The following is a 13,908-nucleotide window of genomic DNA, read 5'->3' on the forward strand; positions in this document are numbered from 1 at the left end:
AAGGAAATTTACTGTGTCTGCAGTGGTCTGAAATGCTCGTTGCGTTATTTGAATAGCAGATCAAGTCCATGAGGACGGCGAAAGCACAGAGAGTGGGGAAGGACAGTGAAGAAAGTGTAGAAGGAGGAAGAAGGAGGGGAGACTAATGAGTAAAATGGAGAAAGAAACATTTTATTTATTGGAGGGCACCAGCAATTGCATGGTTTTACGTAAAATCACTTGAGCGTGGCGATAAGAGTAAATGAAAACGGTGGCGAATGCGAGAAAGAGAAGGGGCAAACACTTTGAAATGAGGAAGGAAATGTACCTTTTGTTTTATTCAGAGCAATATTCTCTGGTGCAATGACTCAAGCTGGGCTCATATGAAACACAACTTTGCTGTTTTATTACATAAGCAAGGTCTGGTAGACCTGGGAGGCCTAGAAGGAGATCAGCAGCATACTAATCAGTTATTGATGGTAGAGAGGCCCACACATGCAGCTCTTTGGATTCACCTCTCACGCACAAAGGACCAGACTATTAGCTTTCAGGATACTTACGTGCGACAGCTAGCCTGGGAGCTAATAGCAACAGAACGACGAATGCAGAACGACTAAATCAGCCTTGACGTTTCCAACGACGATGACTGATGACATTAATTTCACCACTCTGTAACAACATAAAAAAAACACTTGTTATGTTCAGGTCATGGTCACACCGCACATCTTTTCAGTAAGATAAAACAATTCCGAACCCAAACATGACAAAGCACAGTCTGTCGACTAGCAGGATAAATCATTAGTGTGTGTGCTACACACTCCTCACACCTGAACTGTATTCTCTGGGAGGGAGAGATCTCCTCTGGGGACAAGCCGATGTCATCTCTTACCTGACATCAGTATTTGACGATCTGGAGGTGAGACTCAGCAATCAACTATCATTCTCCAGGAAGTTACATATTGTTGTTTTAAATAAGTCAACATTATTACAGTTTCAATGATATACAAATTGAAAGGTGGGTATTTCATAGTCCTGAGTCAAATTTCTGGATATTGTTTGGCCATTTGGGAGAAGCAGAAACAAGACGTAAACGCACCGCTGACTTACCGCCACCTTTTAAGTTGATATGGCAAACTTTGCAGGTTTGCGGTTTTTTGGGGGCGTGGTCAGAGCAAGTGTGCCAGAACTAGGGAGGTGGGAAAGGGAACATTGGCCCACCACTTTACACTACTGGATGGCATTTTGTTTTGAGTCACGAATCACTGTAACCAAGTTCCAGTCATTGCTGCCTACTGTAGTGCAGCTTCAGTGTGTAGTTGAGAGTAAGAAATGAAGGCAGAGAAGATAATGACTGATGAGTACAAATGCAATAATGTTGCACTGGGTTGGAATGTAAACATCGGCTGGGACGGCATCGCCATTTTTTTTGTGTGTGTTGTTATTATACAAACATCTATGTAGTACTGCAATATTCTGTGCAGTTTCCAAGCATCGCAACAACATTAAGAAAATAACATCATTCAAGCTCGGTACTGAAGTACAGCAGTAACTTTATATGGGTCAATTTTTTGTCTCTGTGGAAGAAGATAAGTCACTCACACAGAAGCTTCTCAGTTTAGAGTATGTGGCCATGGCACGAGGCCATTGTTTTTTTTGTAAGGAAAGTATTTCCGTTTTAGCCGCTTTAACTCAGTTCCTTCACTATGTCTAAATATGGAGTGAGGGGAAACATCTCATCATTCATTCTCTTGAACAGACATTTTCAAGATAGTGGAAACATCCACTGAGAGCTCTACACATAAATAAAGCTTCCCACAGATACAGATAAACCCACTGGACCTAAGATAAGCTTTTTCGGCTCTTTGTGTATGTTATAGGTCCGTTTTTTTGGCTAACTTAATGTAAAGTGGAGCTGTCTGTTTCTGAGCTTAGTACTTCACATGAAAAGCTATTGCCCCATTCATGTGATGCAATTTTTTCACTCTGCTGCACTTCCTGCAGCATCTTGGGCTTCTCCCTCCATCAATACTGCATGACGTCTATCTACGTCTTTGTGAACTGTTAAAATGCACACGTGACTTCAACATGTGAAACTGTACTTCACGTGGTATAAATGCATGCACATGTGGTTTTCTGCCATTTTGTGGCATATCCACATGATAAACACATGCGTTGTTTTTTTGGACCTTTCATGTGTGGTTTGTTTGGGTTCACATGTAGTTTCATAAAAAATCAACACAACTGCAGCAAAAGACAAGAAAATGTGTTAATATTGCAGCAGGATTTTGTCTTAGATTAAGCACCTAAATAAGGGGATACAGTGATGAGAAAGCGTGAAAGAAAATGATAAAACAATAAGAAAGAAAGACTTGTGTGAGAAGGAGAAAATAAAATGTGTGATAAGGAAGATGAGAAAAGAAGGCGAGCAGACTGTTTGACAAAGATGCAGTTTGACACACCTGATTTTCCCCTCTCTGTAAGTCAGTGGATATATACGAGTGAGGACGTTTTGAGAGACATGGGAGAAATTTCAACTGTTAACAAGAGGTTTTGGAGAGAAGCAACATGGCGGGTGATTTAGTGAATATAAAGAGGAATAATGCAAGAGTAACTGCTGTGATCAGAGGAACACTGGAGCCATCTTGTTTGTGTGAGAGGAAACAACAGAATGAATTTTCCAAAGTTGCGAAAAGATCATTTAGCCAATTCATTATTCAGGTCCAGTGCTGCTCAGTGAGACGAGGTTATGGCTGTACCCTCCACGGCAACCCCAGCTGCTGCTGAGTCAGAGTTAATCTCATGGCACACCGTATCCCCGAGTGCCTCACATGAATGATTTAAACTTGAAATCATGACACCTGTGTGTGCGTTGGCTTGGCAGCATTACTGGAGCCTAAGGCCACCGTTCTGGATGAGGTGGGAGATGCTGCACAGGTGGGATGAAAAAAGGGCTCTGTGGCTGCAGCCTCATGATGTCAGGCGCTGGAGGGAGAGAACAATCACTGCGTCATCATCACATGCACGCAGCAGTTATGTAAGCATGGCATGACAATGATTCCTGATTACCGCCACTTGGTAATTACACTGTACAACACATGCACTTTTCTTACATATATGATGGTATTATTGATGACATACTCATGCCAAAATGTACAGTTTGCTGCGAAATTTGTGGTAGATATATATTTCAAAATGTATCTTTGATGCCCGGCTGCAGTCAAATTAAACTGTGCATGTCTTAATTTCCTGCTTCACCACTTACTGATGTGAGACGTTTTTTAATCTCTTTATCTTAAATCAGAGGAACTATCTGCTTTTCCACTTCAGGCGAGCTGCTGGTTTGCTCTAATTATAGAATTAAATTGGACTCTCCCAGCAGGTTCTCATTGACTGGCCATATGGATTCACACAGACGTGGTTGCTGAAATGCTGACTGCACAGCAGCTGCAGACTGTCAGGATGCCTTCAACGCAACCGAAAGTAAGCAAAGTTAAACCGAACTTCCTCCGACTGTGGGCTGACACCGCTCAGTCACTCATAGCCTCAGGTTTACATGGAGATTAAGCGGGATCATGTTCCTAATCTGACAGAGACGCGCCCCCCCCAATGCACAACATGAAAAACATATACTTGCTACAGGAACACAGACAAAGCTTTGAATGCAGCACACGTCATTGTGTCAGCTTTCAAAACAAAAACACCTCCAGGGTCAAGACCATATTAAATTAGAGTGCCATTATCAGCCCTTTCATTCTGTTAATGAAAGAGTTGGAGGCTTTGTTGATGGCCCCTGGAGACTGTGGCTTTGATTAATTGCTTATCATTTCCTGTCTAAGAATTACTCATGCTATTTAGAGATCGATTGTGATTGTTTCTTACAAATAAAGAGGTTGTAAATCAATTGTGTTTTGCTTTTTGCTAACAAAAGTCTCATGACACGAAAGGAACAGAAAGTGTGTGATTGACCTACACCGCTGATGTTGTAAGCATGAGTATGCATGGCCATGTGTGATGTTGAGGCATGAGGATACTTTATAGTGTTAAGATCTATTGTGGTGGGTACGTCTTAAAGGGGCTCCTTTGTTGAGCTGGAAGCCGATTGTTAGCTCATGTTAGCGGACTCCATTTCTAAACCAGCATCAGTCGCTGTTGACCTCTGTCGGTGAGGCAGAGAGTGGCACTGAGACGAGGTGCTCAGAAGAACACGCATAAAGTCTCATCCTGTGGCAGAAAATCCGACCTGAGTCCTTCACAAAGAAATCCACAGTCCAGCAGCATTAAACAACTCCAAAGGTTTGTATAGGCAACTGGGAGAGAAGGGGAAGGTCTTTTTTTGTCGTCTGTGCACATAAAGCCAATAAATTGATTAAACTGATTATTACATGTAAATTGCTACAAATTTTAACATGCAGTCCTTTTAAAAAAAAAAAAAAAAGACTGCTCTACACATTGAGTCTTTGCTGTTCAAACAACCATATAGAGAATAACGTAAAGGTACCAATGATAACATTCAGCCACTACATGTGGCATTCCATCTCCCCCTACCACTGCATTCACGTCGCAACACCGCCAGTTTGTTGTAGCTAACATTGCTAATGTTAGCTAGGTAAGCTTGTTAGAAGCTGGTACCAATCGTCAGAATCCTTAAACAGAAGTAAACAAAAATATTAATTTGGACCCGACACATTTTTTTATTTAGTAATTCAAAGTCATAATAATGTTTTTTAAAGAAAAGAGATCCTTTTTTTGCACATTTCTACAAGCTATGTAGATGTATCATTTTTAAAAAAAAAAAATTTGTCTTCAACAACATGTTATCAATATGACCTTTAAGCAATTGTTTATTGTTAAGTTGACACTGATGTTCGGTATTAATAGTTAATAAACACTGTAAAGTTAATCTATAAACATTATTTGGATGGCTGTTATAAAGTCACAGCTGATGTTTATAACGTTTACAGTTTTATGTATCTAGCTTTAAGTACAGCCTAATAAATAGTTTGTAAAGCATTTAAATGCTTGATAGTAGTGAAATTAATAATAACCAACACTGTATTAACGGTAGATTTAGAATTTATCAAAGATGCTACTGTTGTAAAAAGTCGCATAGATCATTAAAAGTAAAGATATCATGTAAAAATATAACTTTGGTTAAAATAATGTTTAAAAAGGGCCTTTTTGGTCAAGCATACCATATGATCATTAGCTTTATAAATAATTGTCCTTTATATTGTGATTGCTGAGCCTTTGCTCAGCTCTGCTGCACTTATTCCTGCTTCAGGCTCCATCCCCCTCCCTTTCATAAACAGAAGGGGGCTTGTGTTGTCACACTGCAATCAATCCAAGGACATGTCTGCAGCCGTGTCTATAATGGCGATGACTTCAGCCTACTGCAGTGTGCTGCTTCATGAATGGTGACCGGCTGCTGCCCTCTGATAATGAGATGTTCGGCTGACCTAACGGTCTGACACCTTGAGGACACACACACGTGAACAGCTCTGCAGGCACATGTATCACAGTAATGTTGTCAGTTATCACAGCAGAAACAGTGAAGCTTTGCTATAAGACATTTGGGAATGATAGGTCTGAATACACTGTAACAGTGCAATAGATTGTGTTCAGTGTTTGGGGAGAAATGGTCACTTTTGATCTTAAATCACTGACAGAGTGTTTGGTTTCCATCACAAATGCCTTTATTAACCGTTGTTTTAACAAAAATATTGGTTACATTAAAAACTGAACATATAATGTAATGGTATGTTAGAGCTGTACATGCAAACATGGTTAACATTCACTGTAAAGAGAGAAAGAAAACCTGGACAGCACACAGTGGAGATTAACACAGTCAGGTGACTGCAGATGCTACAACACAGAAGAGTTGCATAGGATTAACAAAAAAATAGTAAATCACCAAAATAAATTCAGCCTCACAATGGTTAGAAATAAGACAGAAGTGAATTAGGCTTTCCACAGTGAGAGAAAAGAGAAGTCAAACAGAACAAAGAATTGAAAACATCTTCAGTTAGTAGCTATTCACAGGAGAAGCTTTCATATTTATAGTGGCTTACAACCCTGCCCTTTTCTGTGTTCTCACTCAAAGTGCATTAGACCTGCTTTGACTCAGTCTGTTCGCTACAATCATAAGTCGCTCTTGATAAAAGTTATTAAATACCAAAGTGCATTTTACATCATCTATCTTGCCCAGATATGAGCCTTCGTCATTTTTCTACCGTCCACATGTTTTCATCCATCTATAGTCACTTTATTTCCTAACCAACGCCCACTTGCCTTTTTCCATCGGTGCTTCACGTCTCTCATTATCAAATCTCATATTTGAGTAAGGCAGTTTACATCTACAGGCGGTTTCCAATATATTCATTTCAGAAACGCTGCTCACATGTTGGTACATAGTTCATATTTCAGGGAAAAAGTCTGCAACGTCAGTTTGAGACCTAAATGCTCACAAGTTAGCAGTGTTACCAATTTGACGATTTTAAAAACAATCTTGGAAGAAAAGCGCGATTACTTAATTGAATAATAAGTGTGCTTTAGTTTGGGCTCGTAATTCGTCCTTGGACTTTCACATCGCATAGCAAACTTTCCCCTTTCACGTCCCTCAGTTCTGCTCTAAAGATGCTCCAAAAACACACAACATAGAACCGTAATAGGAAGACATTCAATATGAAACATTTACACATTTACATACACTTCTATATATCAGTGAGCTCTAATGCAAAATGCTATGCTTTACACTGAGGTGAAGATCAGACCAGAAGCCCTTCATTTTTTTCCTCATGGTAGGGATGCACCAATAACATCAGCGGCGCGGGGTCAGAAGCATCATATTCATGTTGTCATCAGTGTCGAGCAATCCCGAACATGCACCGAGTTCTTAACAGAGCAAATCCTGTTAAATGTTAAAACAAAAATTGCGATAGTAAAGTCTGTCTTGGCAGCGACTGATTGCTATTAATGCATCTCTTTGTACCCAAATCAGTAGTTTCACCCTGGATAATGAATGCTTTCTGGTCTTACACGGCATGGGTGCTTCAACAAATTGTACACAGACCAAAAGCGGACAGTATGCCACTGATCTAACAATATAAAACACGGCATAAGCTCTGCGATGGCCGGACCTGTTTACATCCACGGTGCATTCAAAATAAACACGTGAGAGGGAACGCAGCTCTGTACATGATACATGAGGCGAAAGCAAAATATCAACTCAGCGCCGGTCTCGACTCGCTTCAGCAGAACTATTTTGTAATGCTCAACAAGTGTGTCAGATTCAGAGATAAACACCGATGATGGATTCACGGTGGAGCTGCTCCAAAAACCTAAGTGGTTACAGGAATAGTTTTTATCCACATCCCCACCTGATGGCCTCATTAAATGGAGAGCCTCCCTCCGAGGCCCCGGTGATGTAAACAAAGGACAGAGCGATGTTCAGATTACAGGGCAGAGCGCTGGAATTAAACGCAGCCCCGCCTGCCTCTCCTCTGCTTGCTTAGCTGGAGTCTCAACTTTCTACATTGAAAAAAAAAAAAGAAAAAAGCCTGCATTTAGGAAAACCCCGTTGCCTACAACATGCAAGCTGGTTTGCCATAAACACTGCGTTAATGTTAAGAAATGATTGCAAGCACGTCTCGAAGAATGGATTAATAAAGTAACGTATGGATGTAACATCAGCTGATGTCTGGAGAAGACTGTGAGAGTAACACACATCAAGGCTCGTGGTACAGAAATGATGTAGTCAGCAACAGTTTGCCATAGTTAGGCTTGGAAATGTCTGCCAGTCACGTGGTTCAATACACTTGGGGTGTGAGGAGCAGCACTAGTCTTGCACAGTGGTGACTGAGGAGAGGAGCCGGTTAAACACAGTCGTTGGTGTGACAGTTATGCTACTTTGTCTACTGCTCTGAAAAAACTCGAGTTACACAGTGAGATCAGGCCGTCAGAAATCAGTGAACACTTTTCTGCGTTAGAATAAAAAAAAAAGAATGCCGTGAAAAGAGTGATCAACCTGAAGAAGAGTCCAGTCATCTGAGGTAAATGTAACCTTGCAAACAGCTACGGGGGGGGGGGGACAACCACTAAGAGGTTCATTCAGAAATGTTTTTAGAAAAAAAACAATATGCTGCCTATAACAGTATAGTATAGCTGTCATGATCTGATGTAATGTGAATGATGCAGTTTTAATTTGGGGACACTTTTTGAAAGAAAACTTTCAGCGTTCATCGTCTTCTGATTTTGGTGAGGCCCCCCCTTGATTTTAGAATCTGTCAAACACTTTGACACTTTTTACAATTAGTACAAAATGTACAATTGGTGCAAATGTATGGCTGAAAGAAAGATTCATGACTGAGTATAATGTCCCTGGATTGGAAGGCCACAGGTTATGGACACTAACTCATTCCCAGTGCCTGTAGGCCTTATTTTCAAAATAGAAGAGAAATGATGATGACAATCTGATCATCTATTCAAGCCTACTGAAGAAAAATACTGTACAACATTCAATGCACAAGTCCCACATCATGACTTCAAAATAAGGCATTTTCACTACCATGACAGTGGGAAATTAAACACTGAATTTCTTGAATGAAACATCTGTCAGTCTGTCTTCTCAGCTACACGTGTCCCCCCCCCCCCCCCCCTCAGCCTATAGATCACATCCGCCGAGATGTGACGCTTCATTCTTCACCTTAAGCCGACGTTTTTGCGCACATGCAAAACCAAACCGATAATTTAAATATTCCCCCCGCACACGCCACTGTACAAATTGAACGCATCTCTCGAAAAAGTAACAGTGATGCCCGAGGTCGGCATTGCCCGGCACGTTTTTTTTTTTCCGTGGCACGTGTCTCCACATTACGTAACGTGAACATGCCCTCCCAAAGGGCACCAAGCTGTACATCGCCCTGACATCAAGGCAAATTATCTCACAGCATCCCGCAATCAGGCACCTACATCCACCTGCTTCATACACTCAATCTGCTACCAAAATATTCGATTTACAGTGGGAAGTCGTTTTCAGTGTATAGCTGACAATGGCTGAACAAAAATAATCTTTAACAGGCTACAGTCAGAGTTAAGGTAGCCGGGGATCAATTACGCGCAAAAATTACGCACGCAGTGTGCCCACTGCAGACCACAGAGCTCAGATAAAGTGAATCCATCCGTTCTCCCACTCCCGCGGCGGGGACATCTTGAACCGGTGACGCCGCACTTTGTAGTTGTTCCCGTTGTTATTGTCCCAGAACTCCTGCCCGCCGACACAGTACTTAATTGCGAACTGCAGTGTGCCTCCGCTGTCGAGGTAGGTGGGCGTGACGATCTTGAAGCGGAACTGGTCGGTGACACCGTCGCTGGAACTGGGGACGTAGGACGCCAAACTGTCCATGAATGTTATCCAGTTGTTCAGAGAATAGCGCAGGTGGACGCTCTTCTCGAAGGCCAGATTCAACACGCGCACGAACCCGGAGAGGCTGAACTCGTCCGCCTCCACGGTCTCCAGCATGACTTTCACCTCCCTCACTTTCTGCTCGAAGCCCGGGAGTGTTCCCGGGTTGGTGAACTGCAACTCCATGAACACAGACTGCGATGGGCCCCGGGGGAATTTGGTCTCCATGTGATTGGGGTGAAGGGGTCCTTTAGGGAGTTTGGCCAGTATGCGCTCCGGCACCTCCGGCTCATCCGCGTCATCGAAGTGCTTCACCGAGATGAGCTCCAGACCCAGGGAGTCGGCGAACCGGACCTTTTTCTCGCTGGTAGGACTCCTGCTGCGGGAGATCTCCAACTTTGCTCTCTCCGTGGGCGTGGGCAGCGACTTGCACCTCCGACGCAGGCTGGGACTCTGTGGAGGCTTCAGGAAGATCTCCCTGCCCCGCGGTCTCTCGTCCACGACGGTGGCCTCAATGGGCTCGCAGGTTCCGTTCATTATTTCCAAATCGTCCCCATCCTCGAGCCGCGGGTTTGCCGCTGCCAGGCTCCCGAACAGTCCAGCGATGCAGCTGTAGTTCCTGGGCAGGCAGTTCTTTGGCGGCAGCATGACCACGACAGTGTGCGAAGACTCTGCTTCCATAAAACGCAGCAGATCCCGCACTGCAGAGCCGAAGTGGTCGTGATGGGAAAGACCGGCGCGTGTCCAGAGATGGAGCCGTCAGGTGTCAGAGATCCCCCTCGCGGATAGGTGCACCGGCAGCGTCACAGGCTGACTCTCCGCTGCTCTGGACCAATAAACCCCAAGCTGTGATGCGATGTGCGCCAGCGATAGTGTGATGTACCGGCTTTTGAAGAACATAACCCTCGGTCCGGTTAGAGAAGGAATAAAAAAGCGAACACCTTCCTCTGAGCAGCGACCGTCACATCCCCGTTTTCATGTGAAGAACATGCTGCCTCTTTCTCTCTCTCTCTCTCTCTCTCCCTCTCCCTGTCTCTCTCTCGCTCTCTCTCTATCTCTCTCTCTCACACACAGTTTGACGTCTACGTGCAGAACACAACGTTCCAGCTGACCAAAATGGTTTCCTCCTTCACTTGTGTGAACCGGTTAACTTCCTTTTTTTCTTTTTCTTTTTTTTTTTTTTTTTACTAAGACCCTGACGAGAATTAAACACATTTTAAACACACTTTATTTCAACTATCTGTCATCTTTATTATTATTTGTATTTATTTTTACAGTTTACTATCACACGCCTCTACATACTATTCCACTTTACTCTCTCCTATAGTGCGCAAATCACCGGATTACCTCGGGGTATACCGTGTAAATTAAGAATTAAGGCATTGCATAACAGAGATGTAACTATTTATTATAGATCAGACGCGTCGGCCCCGCCCCTTTCCGCTACGTCACGCCTTCCGCCGCAGCCTCTACGGGTTGCTATGACGACGGCGTTGCAGCTCGTCTCCGAAGGCATTCGGCTACTTTCTGCACTTGAGTTTTTGGGAAAACTGTGTCGACCGGAGAGAAAAGAACCACGAAAAAGGCAGCAGCGGCTATGAAAATGATAATACCAACACGTCTGAAAATGTTGCAGGGACTCATGTTGCTTCCTTTTGGTGAGTGAAGTTGAGTCCATTGTGTTTTTGTGTGTTTGTGTGACTCAACCATGTAGCCAGCCTAGCTTCTTAATTAACTCTTTTTTTTCCCCTCCCAGATATCACCATGAAGTAAGAGAGATAACTTTATAATGGAGACCTCAGAAGAAGTGGACCACACGGCTCTGAACGGGTCAGACCAGCAGCGTCCAGCACTGAGGTACAGCACAGTGGGAGAGCAGCCGTCTTGCAGGACACCAGATAGGAGACAAGTTGATGCCCTACTTGACATCAGTGAGGAGGACTTCTTGAAAGAGCTGGAGCCACATGAGTATCACTGTTACTCTGTTTGGCAAGAAGCTGTAAGTGAATGAATATGTTTTTTGTTTTTTTTCTGCAAAGCCTGTTTACTGTCTGCTTTTATCTGATTTAGCTGAAGTATGTTGATAACTGTCCTCTGTCACAGTAGCAACATGATTTTCATTAACTTTTTTTTTCGTTTTTTGTGTTTGTCTTGAATTCCCTTTTACATCAGACATAGATTAACGTTGTCCTTTTACAAGGGGTTACAATATTTGTGAGATCTTATATATATCCAAACATTTCAACAGGAAGATGCATGCATCATGATGAGTGCACATTTACTCTAGTTTGTTTCAAACCAAATTGAAATAAAGATGTCAACATTGAAAATAATACAAACATATCAAAATAAAACTAAACATGGGGTGTATATAAATTCACCTTTCACATTCAAATTCACTCGCACATCTTCAGTCCGAGTCCCAATATTCCCCTATTAACTCCATTAATGGCGTCCATCTGTCTATAAAAGCATTGATTTATGGATTTTTTTCCCCCATTGTATAAATATTGTGAATCGTCATCATAGGTGGTGTTGTAAATGAAGTGATTTGATCTACTTTATCAAATGAGAGGAACAGCTGTACAAAAGTCAGCTGTTGATCTGTATACTACTTTTTGACATTGGTACCAAATAGAGCTGCACGACATGATAAAAACAATCATGTTGAGGCTATTTTACAACTGCAGTGTGAACTATGATTAGTGGGGATCATCATTTTTGGAACACAATCTTCATTTTCACAGAAAAAAACTATTAAAATCGTGATGATGTGACATTTGTTGTTGTCTCCATACCAAACATGTTTTCTTAACATCTAATCAGCAGAATTAGTAGGCCAGGGCATCCCCTTGTGGCACTGCAGTACTTCATTGTAATGATGTTTTGTCACACAAAACATTTTACATTTATCAAAAAAGTGAGTATATTTCAATTAACTGTGCAGCCCTAGTAACAAAATTAGCATAATGTCCATTACATTGCTTTAATTTTAATATATATTCACTTGGCACTCTTATTTTTTAATTTATTGCTTTTATACCTGTATCATATTTCATTTAAAACAGGTCAAAGGTTGGGCCAGAGTTGCCCCACTGAGCTGCATACTCGTGACTCAGAAGAGAGAGAAGAAACCAAAGCATGAGGAGGTGGACAACCTGCCCCCCTTGTCCATTTACCCACAAGTCCTTAATGCAGACTGTTCAGCCAGCGCTGCAGAGCACCGCTTTGAGTCTCATGTGGGCCCACGTAACAGCTTTAAGAAATCCATGCCAGTAAACCAGTACACGGAATGGTGGAGTAACACTGCTGTGGCAAGTCTGCGGGAAGATGCCTCAGAGTCGTCCGTCCTCACTGCAATGCAAAAGGTCATGTCAAATCTCGTACTGGAAGAGAAGACAGAGGTGGAAGGAAGGCTCAGAGTGTCCCCTGTGCAGAACAGGCCAACTAAGCACCAGAAGCCCAACCATAGGCCTCATAATGCAGTGCTCCCCATTAAAAACTTCACATTCTTACCACCGATTGCATCACTACATCTGAATCCTCAGAGAGTCGGTGGCAAGAGGGCTGCAGAGGGAGAAACCATGGATGAGAACTGTTTCATATTTGATCTGAAGGGTGGGGCAAGAGGAACAAGAACGGAACCCGTCGCTAACCTGACCTCCAAGTACCGGACATGTCAGCATGACCCCCACTTGTTCTCTGCTGCAAGTATGTCACTCCACAAGAGGTGTCAAGTACCTGTGTCTTCCAGACGTGACACGGCACACCACACTAGCTTCTCGATGGGCAGGAGTCTCAAACACCCGGGCACCGCAGCGGGTGCACAAGTCCATCTGCGCCCAAGTAAGACTGTGTGTGCTGTCAAGATGTATGATGGCTGTGAAATAAATGTTTAACAAGGCTGCTGATGATGTATGCAATGAATATTAACTCTCAGGTTCATCCAAGTAAAAACAACCAGGTTTTTATCTTGCGTCATACAACGTCTTCATCAAAATAGTTAATTGGAAGAATAGACATGCTCATGAAAGTAACTAATTGCAGGGGTTATACATTTAGTTTAGTGTTCAATCTGGCATTCAATTTTAGACCATAGTAACCGTGACCATTAAAACGTTAAGCTCTATATGTCATTTGGGCCTTTAAATCATTCTGATGAGTTCTTGTTGTTCTAGTTACCTAGCAGTGGTTTCAACTACCTCATAAGAAGCATGGCCGTGTGCCTGCCTCGCACTTTCTACTATTTTAGATTGTAGGGGCTTCAGCTGTGTCACAATTTCAGGTGAGACACAACAGGTGGATAGATAAAAGATCAAAGATATCACCATGAAACTTCCCCAGTTGATAACCTACATTTAGTCACTTCTGAAATAGAATTATTCAACTACGCAAATGTGCATTAACTATTAAAGAATGCACTGGTTTACATACATTCCCAGAACAGAACTTGGAACATAAGATAAAGTCAGGTTCAAAATTGTTGTCTTATTTTGTTTATAAGCTTCAAAGGTTTTTACAGAGGGAAT

General features: G+C 42.5%; 2 protein-coding genes across 2 annotated transcripts; one reads left to right on the forward strand and one right to left on the reverse strand.

Moving 5' to 3' along the window:
- Positions 1-5,649: 5,649 nt before the first annotated feature.
- Positions 5,650-10,399, reverse strand: LOC115580033 (protein phosphatase 1 regulatory subunit 3E). The gene has a single exon (XM_030413852.1). The coding sequence runs from the start codon at positions 10,058-10,060 to the stop codon at positions 9,137-9,139; it is 924 nt and encodes a 307-aa protein (XP_030269712.1). The 5' UTR covers positions 10,061-10,399; the 3' UTR covers positions 5,650-9,136.
- LOC115580032 (uncharacterized) lies at positions 10,394-13,285 on the forward strand. Its single transcript, XM_030413851.1, has 4 exons — positions 10,394-10,524; positions 10,794-11,037; positions 11,136-11,378; positions 12,448-13,285. The coding sequence occupies exons 3-4, from the start codon at positions 11,169-11,171 to the stop codon at positions 13,276-13,278; spliced, it is 1,041 nt and encodes a 346-aa protein (XP_030269711.1). The 5' UTR covers positions 10,394-10,524; positions 10,794-11,037; positions 11,136-11,168; the 3' UTR covers positions 13,279-13,285.
- Positions 13,286-13,908: the final 623 nt, after the last annotated feature.

Source organism: Sparus aurata, chromosome 4 (assembly GCF_900880675.1).
Source record: "Sparus aurata chromosome 4, fSpaAur1.1, whole genome shotgun sequence".
Lineage (NCBI taxonomy): Eukaryota > Metazoa > Chordata > Actinopteri > Spariformes > Sparidae > Sparus > Sparus aurata.

Bases quoted from the DNA above. Each gene is read 5' to 3' on its own strand.
- LOC115580032 (XM_030413851.1), top strand. From the start codon at position 11,169: ATGGAGACCTCAGAAGAAGTGGACCACACGGCTCTGAACGGGTCAGAC. The intron at 11,379-12,447 runs GTAAGTGAATGA...CATTTAAAACAG, and splicing joins ACTCTGTTTGGCAAGAAGCT to GTCAAAGGTTGGGCCAGAGT.
- LOC115580033 (XM_030413852.1), bottom strand. From the start codon at position 10,060: ATGGAAGCAGAGTCTTCGCACACTGTCGTGGTCATGCTGCCGCCAAAG.